The sequence below is a fragment of the Amphiura filiformis genome, chromosome 5 (assembly GCF_039555335.1).
Source record: "Amphiura filiformis chromosome 5, Afil_fr2py, whole genome shotgun sequence".
Classification (NCBI taxonomy): domain Eukaryota; kingdom Metazoa; phylum Echinodermata; class Ophiuroidea; order Amphilepidida; family Amphiuridae; genus Amphiura; species Amphiura filiformis.
In genome coordinates this window covers 25,126,613-25,145,605 of record NC_092632.1, presented here as the reverse complement: position 1 = coordinate 25,145,605, position 18,993 = coordinate 25,126,613, and the positions used below count along the sequence as shown (strand labels likewise).

Sequence of the window (18,993 nt, the reverse complement as noted above, 5' to 3'; positions counted from 1 at the left end):
CGCTTCATTAGGAGAAGGAATTTTAACAGAGATGGCGAGAAAGGAACCAAGTCCTCAACTCCAATTTTATCTTCCATCATGTTTACTCCTTATTGCAACTATTATATCAGTGTTTTATTACCAACTGACCGAAAACTGGAAATCACCAGGATTACTGTGGTTACTTCTTGCATATTGGTTTTTCTGCACCATTATAAATGTTATGAGAATAACACATCTCCTTCAAGAAAATATGGCTGGTATTGATGCAGCTATCCTATGGATCGCAGTTTTGATGTTGGGATCGTATATTCTGCTATTAGTATTGGAACTTAATTTAGTTGCTCTTAAGGTAGGTATCTTTATAATTAGGAATTCTTATAAATAAAGACACTTGAAAATCTTACCAGGCCTAAATGTCTAGACACAGTGGCGACACTAGGGGTCTTGGGGAGATGGACGGGGAGCAAATGCCCCTAGTCAAAACTCTTGCCCCCAATAAAAAACCCAAAATACGAAATTTTCTTCTTTTGGCTGGAATTGTGTGTTTTTTATGTTTGTTATTAATGATATAATACGCATATTACTAATTAAAATGCACACGTATTTAAGAAGAGGATTAAAATATTGCCTTATATTGCTTTATTTCTAAGAGCTAATACGCGTACATTGAAATAAATATCTATATAAGAACCATTGACAAATTGTAACATATCTTTAAAAGTATCCATGGTATTCACTCGGTCAGATATCCGGGAACATTGTCCCCTTTGTGCCCTTTGCACAAGCATGCACATAGCAACCAGCTCAACGAAGAGGAACTACTCATTCGCACACTGGTTTTGCAACGCTATTTCCCGTGTGTGACGTCAGTTCGACCAAGAGAATCAAACAAATTTAGTGTTATTTTAAAGCTTAAAAAAAAAAAGAAAAAAAAAAAAAAAAAGGGTTTTGAGGGAATTGGTGTCAAATGAACTTGTCTGTCTCATTGACTGTGTTTCAGGTATGCCGAATACACGGATATCAGTATGATGCACCCAGTAGCGAATCAAACAACGATGATATGTGGTACACAGAAAACTGCGTGTCCTTTCTTTATTACATCACATTTTGGTGGATGAATTGGGTCTTCAAGCTGGGTTTTCAACGGCCTCTCGAAATCAAAGATCTTGGAAGTTTACCTAAGAATCACAGAGCGGAGCACCTGTATGAGATCTTCAAAGTAGACTTCCAAAAGGAATTGGTATGTATATCTTAATCGTGTAAAGATTATGACTCAACTTGTTGTTTAGAGGTCATACTGGTGGGTTTTTTTTAATATTTTTTTTATGTTGTATTAGTGTTTAATAATTATAGTTTGTTATAATTGCTGTTTTTGTTTTTGCGCGGCTTACGTCGGTGTGCAAATCACTATGATCCTGAATGAGGTTCATTTGGATAGTTCAATGTCAATTTGTAGCTAAGTTCTATAAAGCATATCCATGTACAAAGCACTCACATTTTATGGAGACTCGACGTTTCGAAACCTTCTTGTCTGGTTTCCTAATCATGAGTGATGACTTGATCCAGCAACACTGGTGGTGTTTCTAGAAGATGTAGTGTTTCTAGAATTGTTCTGGATCAAATGGTCATAACTGTGACTGAGGTTGAATGCTGCGCCCCCTTGGTTGTTTATTGCTTTGTCTCCCCTGCGACGAATCCATATGGATTCCCTTATCCATCTGGGATATCTTTCGTCTTCTCGGTGGAGAAGCTTTGCTCCCTCCCAGTCTATAACGTGGTTTGTTGCGGCGACATGATCTGATATGGCCGATTTGTGTTGGTCTGATATTGAAGTGGGTCTATTTGCTCTGGTTTGGATTTTGTTGATGATTTTGTCCGCTTCCTTCCTATGTTCTTTGATACATGTGCTAAGGAGTCTTCCAGTTTCGCCCACATAGACAAAGTCACAGTTGTTACAGCTTGTTTCGTATACGTAGCCCGTGGTCTCTGCGGGTTCGCGTTTGTGTTTTGGATGCACAAGTGATTTTCTTAGTGTGCTGTGAGGTTTGAAGGCGGTGGCGATGTTATGTTTCTTGAAGACGCGTTGGAGTTTTTCTGATTTTCCTTGCACATATAGAAGTACTACCATGCCATTTGACTGTTGGTTCTGGTCAGTCTTTTTCTTGGTTTTGGACGTTTTGTTTCTTTGCTGAGTTTTGACTTACATTTTTTGAGTGCTTGCCGGATGTGGTCTTCTTCTTTCTGTCTGTCTTTGGGATCTGTGACAATCCGCTCAGCTCTGTCCAATAATGTTCTGACTACGACACGTTTATGTTGTAATGGGTGGTGTGAGTTGAAGTTCAGATATTGGTCGGTATGATTGGGTTTTCTATAGATGAGGAGTTTGATTGCGCCATCTGGTTTGCGAATTATGAGCGTGTCCAGCAATGGGATTTGTTTCTCTTTTTTTGGTTCGTGTGTGAATTTGATGCTGCCTGTGTCATCTGTCTTGTTCAACTGTTCAGTAAGCTGATCTACACTGCCTAGTTTGACTATCTCCAAAACGTCATCGACGTAGCGCTTCCACAACTTGGGACGGCAATCAATGCGTGCTGTAGCCATGGCTTTCACTATGATAATTCGTCGTCCGTATTCCATAGTGGCGTATAGTGGGGCGCCGCGAATAAACAACTTTTCGAGAAAATCGGGTTTGAAGAAACGCCAATTTAAAATCGAGTTGTGTAAATCAGACATTCATTGTATTTTGTAAATGATGTGAAATTTCTGTAGTAAACTAAGTAGGTTTTATTGTTAGATATTTTTCAAAAGAAATAAATACATACTATTGCTGGCAAACTGACAATAAAACTATACGTCACTATGGAAAACGAACAAAACGCAATACCCTAACCTTACGTTAACCGTACGCCACCTCGGTCGCCGTGTAATCCCTATGGCGTTACTTTTCGTCGTTCGTATTCCATAGTGGCGTATAGGTCCGATACGCGTACGCCACTATGACATACGATGTTTTTCATTTTGCCGATATTTCATAATTATAAATGTAGTATAAAAAGTGGCGTATGGTCGATACGCCACTATGGAATACAAAAATGTCACTTTGTAACTATACGCCACATTTAATTAATTAATTACTAATTAATTAGCTAATTATGACTGATGAGACTTAGAAAAATGAAAGAGAACATCATTAAAAACATATGTGCCAATTTTCAAAAAAATGACAAAAAATCACTATACGCCACTATGGAATACAGCCGACGAATTTGTGAATAATCGTTTGCTGCATCTGCACTTACTGTTAATGACGATGTTAATGTTGTTGTGTCGTTAAGATAAGAATATACATACTAACTTGCGTTACGTGTGGATGAGCTCATAATCACAGTCCTTAAAAATACATATGCTTTTGGTTGGACTGCTGTTTTTGTTGCTATTGTGATGTAATTTAATTTGATCATTTATCTTTGTTTACAATTTAAAGCTATTTCATGAGAGTTATGAAAGATGGGAACTCCCTGTTCAAGTAATCATGCAAGAGTATAAAGACATTTTAAGGGAATTCCGTTTTGATCAGAAAAACAAATCAATCATAATATTTTTGGATCTTGGAAATTAAAATGTGTCTCAATGTAACCATTGTATTGCATGATGTGGGAAATACCGTGCATGTTAATAAGGTAGAAGTGACAGAAATAATTATGGCTGGGGAATTTCCAGTTTTTGTTACAAAAGAGAGGAGGGAAAATATCACTTGGCAGCTTTCATGAAGAGAGTTTGTAGGTTCTCTATAAGGTATTGGTAGTCAATGTGCTTTAAAGAGAGCAACGAAGGATAATTTGAGGTGAATCAGGATATACACCTATCGTCCGGAACATTGTAGTGCAACAGAACCTTTGTAATCAACAAGAAGATTGCCGGATAAGTAGTAATCATTAGTGTGATCTATATTTTCAAAGTGTATCTTATATAATGTGCAGAATCATTGTCAATCATTACTTTACTTTTCATTAAACAGTGTTGCTTTTTTCTTTCAACATTTTGTAGTACCAGTAGTAGTAGTGTAAGATTCAATATTGCAGTCATTGCTGTGATTGCTGTTGTAGAGTATAGACTGTTTTAATAACACACTGAAGATGATATCGAAAAATGTGCATAACTTTAAACCTGTGGTCTGTTAATACCTGTCTATATAATTATAATTGTATCTCACACGAGCTCCAGGCCCTTTCTCCGGCTTGTTGCTGTTGGTAGTGTACCTGCATGTTGTTTGCCTTAGTCAAACAGTGTGTTATTATTGTGCATTTGTGTGAGAACTGGGAAAAGGTGATTTTGGCTTTGAGCCATTACCAGTGATTACGGCTCCTAACTTTATAAATCATAAAAAATGGGTAATGGTGAATCCAACGGACGAGGACACAAAACCCATCAAGATTCAATAAATGATACAAGAGGATACCTTGAATATGAACAACTGGACAGAAAAAGAACAATACACAAACTTGATGTGGGGAAACAAGTAAAATACAGACTAGGTGGTACGCAGGGGGGGGGGGGGACAAAAACAGCAAAGCAAAATGTAGGCATTAGCGGGGGCATTAGAAGTAGGTGAAGTTCGATAGCCAAAAATTACCAGTTCCAAGGGCCACACAACTGTTAAATCTGTAGAAACAATATGAATGTCAGGAACACAGTACAAAAATCACTGTGTACGTAGCAGACAAACAAAACCAAAGAGACAACTGCTTTTCTTCAGGGACAGACAACAAAATTTAAAAGCAAACAACGAAAACTACATACTGTAGTTTAAAAACAAATTCAAGTCCAAAACTGAAGGCAAGTTCAAATTGAACAAGCAAACAAGGCAGCAAACTCAGAGCAACATAAGCTGTATAAATCCCGGGTATAAATCATAAATAAAAATGCTCCAGTTTGAACCACAGCAGCTGAAGGGAGTATCCCATCATGCATCTGCTTGCTCCATAGCAAATACATACAAAACATAAGTAAGAGCGGCTTAGATATTGAGAGCTATGGATAGTTTCACAATACTTTGAGATCATATTTTTCAAACTCCCCTGATATAAGCGAGTAATTGAAAGTTGAAGTGAGGGATTTTGTGTACACTTTCTATGGCATGTGCAGTTCTACTATGGTACTGCAGAGCATGATGGGATACACCTATCTGCTGCTGTGAGTTTGAACAATGTGCATACATTATTATCAATTGCATTTAACATCAATAATTGATTTGGTTGTATTTTACAACTATACCCAGGAATACAAGACTTCTATCGGTAAGAACCCGTCTGTGTGGAAAGTTTTCTTGCGAGTGTTCAAGGGAGAAATCTTCTGGGCTGGAATTACTCGTCTCATTTACGATATCATGTGTCTTGTTGGACCATTGGCTCTTAATGGCATCGTTGCATATGCTATTGCATATGGGGAAGAGGTAAGTGAATTCCTTTTGAACTCTTTGGTGTATTAGCTTATTTGTTAATCTTTACAGCCAAATCAAAATGAGGAAGCAAGTACTAACTTTAGAAGATATCAGAGGCGCTAAAACACAATTCAGATCATGCACAATTTAATAATCACCTCGGAATATTATGAGTCATTTGTTGTTTATATATATCTCTTGTATTTAATGCTAACTATAAGACCATAGGAACAAGTTCTGAAACTTGTTTGGTCTCAAATAGGAAACCAGTAATGTTTTATGTCTGAACATTCCCAGTAAGTAATTGATATTTGTTTTTCTTTCTTTGATCTGATAGATAGAAACACATTACTATATTACAGTCAAAGAGTTTTTCTTCAACGGCTATATTTTGGTTGGTGTTATCTTCCTAGCCAATATTTTGCAGTATTTATCGTATCAACAAAATGTCTACTTGAGTAGTGTTATTGGGGTACATATACGGACTTCACTGCAGGTACGGGGAGTGTATCAGCTTATCATTCTCATAACTTTCCCATTTGTGCTTGCAATATAGAATTGTATTCAATTTTGATGGCAATGAACGTTTTCCAGATACAGTGTTCCCCCAAACAATATTGACCATGCTTCAATAACGATCTTCGTCTACACCTCGATTGCGAAAGTCTAATGTAAGACATACATACGCGTACCTTGTCCTCCCCACACAACCCTAAAAATTACACTCCTGTCCCTCACAAACAAACAGGTACACAGTATAAAAAGCACAATTAAATATACTCAGGTGGTACAACAATGTTGATGCCCGTGTACGTTTTCTAGACACAGGATTTCACTCAAATATATTTTTAGCAATTTACGAAGACCTATTACGCGCCTTTTATTTCATTAACATTTAGATATTAATGCATATCTATATTCATTTTATTCTTTTCTTTTTAGACGATGGTATACGATAAAGCACTACGCCTTTCAAGTCATACTATTTCCGCAGGGAGTATGACACTTGGACAGATCACGAATCATATGTCTACAGATGCTTTCAACGTGTTCTATTTTTGTCAAAGATTGCACTTTCTATGGGCAATTCCATTCAGAGTATGTGATGTTTTATTAGAGTTTTTGTTTTTGCCATAATCTCGGGCTTCGGGAAAAATCTCATTCTTGCCATAGTATGTTTGTCAATCTCCTCTTGCTACAAAAAGAGGCAAAATTGATCAAAAAAGTTGAAAATTGTTTTCATAAATACATTAATACATTTATACATTAATATAATAATATAATTTCGATTCATTTTTTTAAATATATATTAGAAACTGGTAATTTTCTTTATTAATATCCCCAGCTTATTGCAGTAACAGCTTTGTTATATCATCAAGTTGACTTAGCTTCATTTCTAGCTCTTGGTACAATTCTGATCGCCATTCCTATACAGTTTATAACAGCACGTAAACAAACAACGAAGCAAAAACTTGTCATGGTAAGAGTATATAAAAAGCGTAGTGATCTATACTGCTACGCACATGCGCAACGCCTAGACCTTGATCTGCAAGTCTCAGCGCACTTTTTAGGTTGTCTCTGATCACTACGGTCCCATTATCATTCCACGAACCATTTAAACAACAACACAGGGACAGCTAAAGCGCATACCCTACACATTCCACAATTGACCTTCGCAGCCAGGATCAGCTCCCCGAGTTTTGTACGGGTTAGCAGTAAGTTCAATGTCCAGGGGAATTTAAGCTAACTCAAATTTAGTCTCGGTCCCAGCCAATAAGGACTGCGGTGCAGCAGTTGATCGACAGTTATGCGGTGATATAAATCAACACAGTTAATTTTTGTTATAATGAAGTTGAATATCTGTCTTTAATTGATTTTGCAAAAGATTTGTGCGTGAAAATTTTGACTTTCATCGCTAGGGGCGCAGAATCGACGCCTTAGTGGCTGCAAGCTACCGTACATCTTGCGGTTGCGGTATCTACAAAATAAAATGTTTGTGTCACGTATACAAGTCACGCCCTATTCTAGCAGCCGCATGATTCCATATAGCCAATTGAAGACCTTTTGATTTGGAAATTCATTAACCAACCAGCGGTCGTAATTTCACGGGTTGTCGCCATACGGTTTGACGGAGGAACACAAACCGGCTGGGGGACGGAGACAAACTCAAATTTACACGAGAGTATACTAAACACCGACAGGTCTCGAACCCGCAACTCACCATAGTCGAACTCGAACGCCCTATCGATTGAGCTTACTAGTACTTGACTGCTGCAATTCAAATGGATAATCAGTGTTCTTCAAAAACGCTACAAAATGCATCAACATGAGTTAGATTTGGACACTTTAAAACTAAAATTTGTATAAATCGTGGCAAGATGAATTGAAGGAATTTAATAAGGAGAAAAGATTTAAGATAGTATGTACTAATTGCTTTTGTTCTCGTGCGAGTTCGACTGGTTAACATGAGCTGCAGCTTATTTCAATTAGGGTTAAAAGAAAAGACAAGACAGAAGAGTCCCGGAAGAACTAGACTTCTCTATAGTCAAATTGCATATCGTACATACTCCAACTAATATACATTAAAATCCGATATTTTCAATAACCGTACTGCTGGTCTATTAAGTGGATTATTATCATTCGATTTTTGCTAACATTGAGTCTGGCTTGTGATTGGTTGTCCAGATCTCGTGGTGATTTAAAAACTCATGAACACGTACTCGAAATCGATTTATGACGAGTCCCGGAAATATACCTACAGCGCGCACAACTATCTGTAGAATTTGCGGCGCTTTGTGTTGGCACGAAAGTTTAACTCTCACTTGGTCGGATTGATAACACATAAAATTGAATGTTCACAGTCGGGGTTATGCGAATACGGTCAGCATGTTCCATAAAACCATGATGAATGGATAGATCCCAAAAAATCATAATCATTCACTAAGTAAACATTCATTATAATTATGCCGAGATATGATGCATTCAATATCGTACCGTATGGAGGAAAGACGTATAATATGAAATAATGTTTATACTTTTATATTAATTTATTACAGACAAATTCAGATGAGCGTCTCAAGCAATCTAACGAGATGTTACAAGGAATCAAGTTTCTTAAGATGTACGGATGGGAGGAAATGTTTTGTAAGGCGATTGAAGCTGTACGGAAGCTAGAAATGTCGTCTATTTTCAGTTACAATGGCTGCTACGGCTTTAGTAGTAAGGGTTTTGTCGCTGTTTGAAGCTGAAATTATACTTGACTGACAATTTAACGTTTAGGCCAAAAAAAGTGTTTGTTTGCCCAGACACGACTGACCCAAAAATATTTAAAAACATCAAACACTTTTTCGTGTTTTTTTTTACAATGATATAAAAATTAAAAAAATGATGTTTCTTTCCTATAAAAATGCCAAATGACACTTGAAAGTTAATACTTCTGTCACAGCTTTCATTTTTACCATTTAGCCCTCCCCATCAATATTTTACCATCAAGCAACATCAATAGGCCTATAGAGAACCAAGCATGACATGTATGGCCTGGGATTTTGTACTACAAGCATGCATTTATACTGAATTTATACTGAATCTTTATCAAGATTTTATTGCCAAAGAGATTAAACTTTACAAGTACAAAACGTAAGACTGAATGTCGTATATTTTCTCTTACCCCACTTGCTGCAACACGTGTACAGATCCAAGACAAAAAAAAAGAAAACAAAAAGAAAAAAAGAAAAGGAAATCGACCTACCGCCCCACTCTTTTCTACACCATGTCTGTGCAAACAAACACTTTTTTGGCCTTATTAGTCACACATCAACCATTCGCTGATCGCTCAGAGACTGAGTATATATTAGTTTAAAGGTAATAGTCGTGGCCAACGAGTGATGCCCAGAAGCTCCCAGAAGTAAACTTACATCGACAACAACGAAAATATATATTACATGTACATGTACAATCAGAAACTGGGTCCTAATGTTATTAGTGCGACAATGCTTTTTACGAAGTGTTAACTTTGTTAGGCAAAAAAAAGAAAAAAGAAGAAGCTCTGTCTCAAAGCCCCTGCGCATTCGTTTTTCTTATCGCGTCCATGTTAGCTGAAACGGGTAATTAATTTTTGTACAAAAATTTTTACCATAAAATAGTAAAGTTCTGAGACATATTTTGAAGAAAATTTACTTGATTCAATACTCGCATTGTTCAGGTATTTAAAATAATTAAAATGTGTAAATCAAGCACAATTTTATGTTGTGTACTTTTGAATACTCGAAAATGACATCCTAATTCAAAATTAAGTTTTAAAAAAATAATCTTAAAAAATACGCATTCCGCATTCGTTTTGGGCTTTGAGACATAGCATTATTTTTTTAGCTTTATCGATCGATGTTAAGGGATTTCTCCCACAAAATGACAGACTGAATGCAGTTGTAAGTGCACAAAATCTTGTTTCATTTATTCTGCAATATGTATTAACAATTATTACAAAAAAAGGGGCTTGAATGACATGGTTTGAAGTTCGTATTTGATTACAAAATATTCGAGTTATTGTTTTAATGTTTTTTATTATCTTCCAGTGGTTGTTGACCAATGTACGCCTATATTGATGAACCTGGTGGTAAATAGTCTTTTGCACCGTTCAATTATTTAGCGATAACATCATATTGCAGCCATATTATTAGCTAGGATTTTGAGGGCGCTTTTACATTATAACGTCATGGGGAAAATGTTGGTGCTTATTTTGGTATCACTGGGAAAAGGTCTTAAGAAACATAATGCATAGGCTACGAACTTTAAGCCTTCGTTTTGCTAATTAAATTAAAACGTTCAGTTGGTTTGTAGATTGCATTTACACAGAATGCTTTAAATCGAATCTGAAAAAAAACCAACACATTTATAATAGCTTATAATTACGATTTGAACAATAATTTCTTATGCAAACAACCATTTTTTTTCTCTAATCGCAGGTATATGCCTCTTATCCCTACATTACCGGTAAAACGTTGGAACCAAATACAACATTTGCTGCTCTTTCTTTGATGGACTTACTCTTAGAACCGATGTATTTTGTGCCAATGGTTACGTCATTATTAGTGAATGCATTTGTTAGTGTACGTAGATTTGAGGCGTTTTTTACGGCTCCAGAAACGGAAAGGTCTCATGAAATCCAGAGGACAGAGTACTTTAGCACAGTTGGGGTAAGTTGTTTTCAACGATATGACATTACCTGGGATATGGGCAGACTGGTTTTTTTTTCGACTATTAACAATATCCCCCGAGAACCACTGTCTCCCGAATGAATCTTAGTTAGATAATAATCGGTGGAGGTAGTTAATGGTGGTTATAGCACTAGGCCTATTAGTCGACCAGATGATACAGAATATGGGCCGGGATATGGGTCGATATAATTAACAGGCACTTCAAGTTGTAGAGCAGGATCTCCTTTCTATGCATGTGAATAAAATATTTATAGAAACGAAATGCAACGTGAAAATTGTGATTAATTAAATCATGTCAACCAGAAAAACTCACTTTGTGGTTGGATGTTATCACTGATGTTGTGGCCAAAACATTCAGCTGGGTGGATAATTAAGGGTCATCCGCTCCTGTTGAGGGACGTACCCACACTGCATCTTTGACTCCCCGTTCAAACCAACGGCGTTCATGGTCCAAAATAACAATGTCGTCAATGGCAAAACTGTGACCACTGCCCTCAAGATGTTTATAGACATCTCAATCGTTGCCACTTGAGCTGGCGCGTATAGGGGTTCGCCACCCAGCTGAAGGCCAAAGGTCGGTGATAACATTAACATCTAACCAAAAAGTGAGTTTTTCTGGTTGACATGATTTAATTAATCACAATTTGAACTGTTCCTAGATGACTGACAGTGAACCGCAACGTGTATAACATGAAAATTAGCTTCCAATTTGTAAAGAAACACCTATTTGTAAAGGTTTACAAGTTCCGTTGTATGAGACTTAAATTGGAATTATACATTTATCGTAAAAATGCAGGGCACACCGACATCGCCTGGCTAATAATTACTTGGCACAGCAATGATACTAAAATCAATACCCGGGATCGATACACGTGAATGTGCTATGCACGATTTTGATATTCAGACGGAAATCTTTGGATACCGGGGTAGAAAATGATGAATATCTCCCGTAATTGATTTCGTCTAAAGAAACCAGATGTGGTTCCTTGCACTTGAATATATGTATTGAACAGATATGATAGTCGTTATCTTGCGTCTTCAACTCAAAAACTGACAATAATTCTGATTTTATATGTGCCAAACTATATAGCGCAGTGTATAGGTCAATCGTGGAGGTAATCTAAAAGCAGATGACGCATGGCGTACCATGCTCACTCTTACACAGCGAGGTCAGTCACCGGGCTATTGTCAGTAGCCTTAGTCAGATGTCCTTTGGCCCATTATGGGTCTCAAAACTATTAAACAGGTCGGAACAAAATGGCCATGCGTGGCGGTGGATTCAACCTACCATGGCGATTTCTGCCATGAAGATATCGGGGCGATGACACTGTGCAGGGTCTTGTCCGTATTACAAAGCTTCTTTTTAGCCCCTTCCCATTAATTCTGCTTCTACATATATTAAAGCCATATTATAACATTTGCTGAGGAGAACGCCCTTCAATATATTTCAAAATTCTGTTTTTTACATGATTATAGTATACTTCATTAAACTAACATACCCTGCAAAAATCTATATATCTATATCAAAGATTATAGGTGCTGTAGTTTGGTCAAAATCCGAGATTTTCAATAAAACGCAGGAACCGTCGTTTTATTATTACGATGGAAATAGTCGAACGCGTAAACGATGTTCATATATAGCATACACAGTAGTCAGTACGTATATGGCGTGCGGCGTAATTTTTTTCTGCAACCATAACGGGACGCAACATTTTATTAAATCCTAATCCTAACCCTAACCCTAACATTTACCATAACCCTAACACTTACCCTAACCCTAACCCTTACCTTATCCCTAACCCTTTCCTATGTGTTCCTATGGGTTATAAAATGTTTGCGTCTTGTGTGTGTCTGTCTGTGCGGATATGCGTTTCGCTGCGCAGTGATGCATCGATCCGATATTTCGGATATGGATAGGTATCGGGAAAATCATGTCCTTCGGCTGGTTTTAAAGGTCATCGGAGGTCAAGGTCAAAGGTCAAATTCAAACTTTGTCCGATCGGGCCCAAACTTGATGAGTGCAATCCTTGATACGAAGGGAATATTGCGCGAAATAAAATTAAGGTCAACCGAGGTCAAAGGTCATTACAGAGGGTTCAAAGTTCAAACTTTGCCCGATTGGGCTTAAACATGGTGGATGGAATCCTACGTATGAGGGGAACACATGAAATATATTCGAGGTGATCCAAGGTCAAAGGTCATGCAGGCGCTAAATTTTCAACTTCGCCCGATTTGGCTTAAACTTGGTGAAAGTAATTCTCCATATCACGGGAGCATGAACAAAATCAAACCGACGTCATTTGAGGTCAAAGGTCATATGGGGTCAAATGTTAGAGTATCCTCAATCGGGCTTAAAAGTGGTAAAAATCTTCAATATAATGTGAACCAGTTGCTCTCATAGCTGCAGGTGAACTAGTATCTGATAATAAAAGCTAACATTTTATGGCAAAGAAATACTAATCTATTTTGCCTGAAATGTTATAATATGGCTTTACCCATTTTTATGAACGGACGCCTTCCGAGATGATTAGGGTTTATCGGGGTTATATTAAGGTTCAGGTCACAGTGATTAGGGTTATGATTATGGTTTGCGTAGCAGCTACCTATTTACCACGGATTACTGAGTAAGAAAAGGACCCAGGGGAAGAAATAGAGTTAGGAGTTATGGTTAGAATTAGGGTTGGAATTACTAAGAGGTTAGGGTTAGTTTGTGAAATATGGTTTGAGTGGTCACAAATGTATGTGTAGATGTCCGAATGATTCAAGTCCGAATGATACAAGTCCGAATGATACAAGTCCGAATGATACAAGTCACATTATATTACTATGTGAACATTAATAACTGTGAATGCAAATATTTCTTGTTTCAGAAAAAGTCTACTGATAGCGTACACCAAAAGAAGCGACATAATCACCATGTCAACGAGAATGGTACCGATTATGAGGGTGTTTTGTCTCAAACTGACCAAGAAGTCACTGAAGAAATAACGCGGTTAACACAAGGATTAAAGTGTACTTACGCGCTGAAGGTATTGTACTTATATACAACCAGAGATTGATGAACGAAACTTGTGTCGTAACAATGTATACATCCATCGCTTGCAATGTGCGATTATCAATATGACCAATGTACTTGATCGTACTTCTAAGCTCAAAAAATATTGGTCTGTGTCATTAGTCATTATGACAGGTAGTGATTATGGCTCTATTATGATGAACTAAGTTAAAATCATGCAGTTATGTGTTTGCTTGTACTTGATTTCAGATTTCGAATGGATATTTCACGTGGGGTAATGACAGTTCTGCACCAATTCTCAAAGACATCAATTTGGAAATACCGTACGGTAGGAGTCGAACGCCAAGTTAATAACGAAAACATAATGTGTATTATGTTAAAGTATCATTAAGCACATGAACGACTACTTCAGCATGTTCAATCCGTAATCAATAATTAAATTTATGCAATGCGTATTGTTTTTTTCACTCATGATATTGAATGATCTGTGAGGTGGTAAAACCATTTCAAACAGTGTTAAACAAACATTATCTTTATTTGCCTTGAAATTATGGTAGGCGAGCTAACAATGGTTGTAGGAGGTGTTGGTAGTGGTAAATCGTCGTTACTCTCTGCTATTCTGGGCGAAATGACAACTCTTAAAGGGTCTATAACATTTGGTACAAGAAGGTAAGTTATTTACTCTGTCCCGCTGGATCCCTTCCATTATGTAAAATGTGCTACATGCAGAGTTTTAGATGGGGTGGGTCGTAGGATGGGGGTGTCAATGCTCTCCCCATTGCTGCGCAAATGTGTTTGTTTTTAGCTTTAAAAATGCCAAATTTGCAACCTCACGCATTTATTCCATGAAAGATAGAATATGTTCCATTATGTCCGTGGATTTTACCATCCCCAATGTCACACCGGTCTTCATTTAAATATAATCATTATCATGACAAAGGTCTAGCTATTTACAAAGCTGCTGCAAAAAATAAATGTTATAAGACATACGATTGGAGGTCAAAAGTTCGTAGAACAAGGTATTCTACTTTGTCGTACGGTAATGAATTTGATTTCACTTCAAAGCCTGGTCCTTCAACAGATTACTGCAAAAACAATCCCTGTATATGGGACACCCTGTAGAGGAAGCCTATACCTCCTTGAATTCACAGGTACTTCTAGAAGTGAACACAGATTCATTAATTCATCATGGACATTTCTCCATGATGAAAACTCAAAAAATGAAATTCAGCAATGTACAGTTGCTGTAAATGGTGATGGAGTCCTTAATATTCATCAGCATCGAAATTGTCCTTCGAATTCAAGGATGGCATGAGCGTCCTTGAAGATCCGCCAAGGTCCAAAAGACTTTTGATGTCACCACTAATGATGTACGTGTTGGTACAGTGGCACTGATAATGCATAGAGAACCAAACTAGAAAAAGATGAGATGGCCACAAAATATAACAACTCTGATGTAAATATTTTCAATATTTATGCACAAAGTTTATACCAATTGACATAATCAGATACACACCTTCTATACACTTAAAATGAGGATCGAAACAAGTTTCATCTATATTTGGATATAGGTGATAAGACATGCATTAATCACTGGAATTATGAGTCCGTTCAGTGGAAGCACACACATCTCCCATCCCTAAGAAGATCATCACTCGGTCCCCAAACTGTAAGGTCGTCATCGCTGTTTGCTGAGATTCAGTAGAGCCTCTTGGTGACATATCATTTGCCAAATGAAAGTACAATCACAGGCGTATATCATACAATTTTGATACCAAAATTGAGGCAAGTCATCAAGTGAAGAAGGTTGGTGCTAGGATTAAACTGTTCTCGGATTGTATCCTGTACCCTATTCTCAGTTTGTCAATCTGCCATTCACTACAGAGGGGTCAGCTAACTAAGAGTGGGTCATTGAGCAATCGGAAGACATCAATTTTGTTGACATAGAATGTTTCAAGAAAAATTGCATTAGAGTATGCAGTGACCATGTTCAAGAGTGAGATGGAAAAAAATTGGCTACTACTTTTTCAAATACCTTATTCTACGAACTTATTGACCGCACCTCGTATCCATGTACATCGAAGGTAACAGGAACCAACGCTTACCAACAGGATAAAAATCAAATATTTTAAATTGGAGATGGCCCTTCTACACCTGTCCTATATTGGATGCACAATATGCTCATCATCAATATAAATATGTTATCCCAACCGTATTAGAATTATTAGTTTCAAAAGTTATACGTGTCACATACTTGTGTGGCTTTTGTATTTCAGAAATGAGATTGATTCACCGTCTTCTCCGGGTGTTGCTTATGGAGCACAGAAAGCGTGGCTAATGAACGCAACATTACGGGATAATGTGTTATTTGGAATTCCCTATAATCAAGGAAGGTTTGTTTGCTGTCAATTATTGTCAATATCAAAGATAGCCAAATATTACTGAGCAGAATTATCCTCTTTTGTGTTCCGTTTGTATTCCGTATTGCTTATTCTCTCGACTAGGGAGTAAACAAAGACGAGTGACTCTCGAACCACCAAAAGAGAAATGCATAATGATTTGATCGTTTTAAATATCTTGATCAGATATCGTAAGGTAATAGATGCCTGCTCCCTGAAACCAGATATCAACATTTTACCGGGTGGTGATATGACAGAAATCGGTGAAAAGGGAATCAACTTAAGTGGTGGCCAAAAACAACGCGTCAGTGTTGCAAGAACAATGTACTCAAACAAACACATTGTGTTGCTGGTAAGTTTTATTGCGTCGGAGAAGTTTGCATATATAGGGATGGAAGGTGAAGGAAAAGTATAAGAGTTGCTGCAGGAGTATTTTGTACAAAGTTAAAGATATATAGACTTTAATTATCTAAAGGGTCTCTGGACACTAAAATGATCTTAAGGGTCTCTGGAGACTATGATTATCTTAAGGGTCTCTGGAGACTATGATTATCTAAAGGGTCTCTGGAGACTATACTTATCTTAAGGGTCTCTGGGGACTATGATTATCTAAAGGGTATCTGGAGACTATGATTATCTAAAGGGTCTCTGGAGACTATAATTATCTAAAGGGTCTCTGCAGACTATAATTATCTAAAGGGTCTCTGCAGACTATAATTATCTAAAGGGTCTCTGGAGACTATAATTATCTAAAGGGTCTCTGCAAACTATAATTATCTAAAGGGTCTCTGGAGACTATAATTATCTAAAGGGTCTCTGGAGACTATGATTATCTAAAGTGTCTCTGGAGACTATGATTATCTAAAGGGTCACTGTAGACTATAACTATCTAAATATAGAGACGGCGTGTCTTACTCTATGTTTATAGGATGATCCGCTGGCAGCATTAGACGTACATGTAGGAGGTCATTTGTTTCGTGAAGGCATCATGGGAAGGTTACGAAAAGAAAATCGGACTGTGGTTCTTGTGACTCATCAGCTGCAGTATCTTCGGCACGCTGAGAAGGTAGGTACTGTTTACGTGGTAGTGGTGTATGAATTGGTAAATGGGACGTGTTTGGTAGATTAATGTCGTCTTGTCGTGTTTTGGCTCTTGTTTTGATCATAGATCATAGTAATGGAAGAAGGACAAATCACCTTCCAAGGAAACTTTGATGACATGGCGCGTTCAGATCTGCTGGGACTTTACCAAAGATGGCATCAAGATGTAATTGCAACCACTGATTCGGAATTATCGGATGGAGAGGAGTCGACAGAGGAAGAAAGACACATTCAACGGAGACAAGTTGCTGAATCTATTTTGAAAACTCAAAAGGATCATAGTAGAAGCAAATCTACCTTGGCTATGGAAGGTAATGTTTGGACATTTATGTGTAGAAAATAGTGATCTTTTGACACTACTTTGCGTAAAATATTATCGTAATATATAGATGATTTGTTCAATTGACGATTAGGAAATGCATATGCTCGAAATCTAGACCACACTGTTCAAAAGATGGATAAGTTGACCAAATGTTGGCATAACTGGGAACCCATATCAAAAAATGAGACCTTTTCGGATAACTTCCCGATAGTCACCGGGTAGACACCGGCAAATTTCAAAAGCAAATTAGATGTTTATAGCATGCAGGTTCAGATAATGTATTATTTATAGCGTGCAGGTTTCAGATAATCTATTGCTTATACAGTGCATGTTTTAAATAATATGGCTATGAAGGTAGTTCGTAAAATATAACGCACGGGAGAATAATACATAATGGTGAATAGAAATGGGCACGAGAAGTTTGTCAGCCGATGGTTGTTCATAGTTGGACAAATATAACCCAGCGTGTTTCATGTTTCTCGTCAGTATGGGTTTCAGTAGTTTAGAACATTATAGTATTTCAGACAATTAAAGAAGTCAAATCATGAATAATCAGGTTTCGATATGTTCTGTGGTAAGTCAAATTGATTTTAGGATGCATAAATTTGTAATTCCTATAAAGGTAAATTTAAACTGGTCACACAACTAAGAAAAAGTTGACTTACTATATAATACATAATATAATCTTATTTCACAGAATTTTCAAAAGGCAAGCTCATTCAAATAGAGGAGTTGTCTCGTGATTCGGTTTCTGCAAATACTTATTGGTATTATGCTTGCAATATGGGTATGCTTTGGGCGATTTCGTTCCCATTTGCACGTATGATGCTAGAATCTTTCAACATATCAAGAAATTTCTGGCTGTCGGATTGGGCTGAAGCTGGACTTGACCCAAACAGAACGGTAAGTACTTGGGATTTTGTCCTTCCCGATCTCCCAATGTAGATTGATCATACTTGTTTTAGCATGTCGATATATTTCTTATCTTTTATCATGAGGTTCGATTTTTCAAAGTTTGGCTAGTTTTTCCCCTTAAAATTGACAATATTAAGCTTAAGAGGCAAAAGAGGCAAAAACTTGAACATTTGTTATTATTATAGAGTTACAATTGCCTTAAAGATTGGTCTTAACTCTGCAATTATGAAAACCTTTGTGCTATATAATCACTAAATTGTTGGTCTGAATTATATAAAAGTTTACATACATGTTCAGAATGGCAAAGACCTGGTGAATCCATCCGTGATGTCAAATTGCACAATTTTGGGCCAAACTATTTTGGAGAAATCCCCCCACCCCCGAAACACGTTTTCTTACCCAAGTGTTTTCGGGCAACGTGACAAAAAATTGTTAAGTAAAAAAATTTTTACATTTTGACAAACTTCTCACCAAAAATGTTTGAGAAATTCTACATTTTGAAAAAATATCATAAAAAGCCTGTAATGATTTTCAGCCATTTTTCAATAAAATTTCAACAGTTTTTGGTGACTTTTTTGATCAAAGTTAAAAAAATAAAAACGGGC

General features: G+C 37.1%; 1 protein-coding gene across 1 annotated transcript in view; it reads left to right on the top strand.

Annotated features, from left to right (window-relative positions):
- Positions 1-213: 213 nt before the first annotated feature.
- LOC140152848 (ATP-binding cassette sub-family C member 9-like) overlaps positions 214-18,993 on the top strand; it is a 49,947-nt gene continuing 31,167 nt past the window's right edge. Inside the window, exons 1-17 of the mRNA XM_072175373.1 lie at positions 214-331; positions 983-1,222; positions 5,261-5,434; positions 5,760-5,918; positions 6,365-6,520; positions 6,768-6,902; positions 8,479-8,641; positions 9,994-10,034; positions 10,384-10,614; positions 13,506-13,664; positions 13,901-13,979; positions 14,209-14,320; positions 15,928-16,044; positions 16,237-16,402; positions 16,979-17,116; positions 17,219-17,462; positions 18,171-18,376. Of these exons, the coding sequence (XP_072031474.1) occupies positions 233-331; positions 983-1,222; positions 5,261-5,434; positions 5,760-5,918; positions 6,365-6,520; positions 6,768-6,902; positions 8,479-8,641; positions 9,994-10,034; positions 10,384-10,614; positions 13,506-13,664; positions 13,901-13,979; positions 14,209-14,320; positions 15,928-16,044; positions 16,237-16,402; positions 16,979-17,116; positions 17,219-17,462; positions 18,171-18,376 (2,619 nt within the window). The 5' untranslated portion in view covers positions 214-232. The remainder of the gene's footprint in view (positions 332-982; positions 1,223-5,260; positions 5,435-5,759; positions 5,919-6,364; positions 6,521-6,767; positions 6,903-8,478; positions 8,642-9,993; positions 10,035-10,383; positions 10,615-13,505; positions 13,665-13,900; positions 13,980-14,208; positions 14,321-15,927; positions 16,045-16,236; positions 16,403-16,978; positions 17,117-17,218; positions 17,463-18,170; positions 18,377-18,993) is intronic.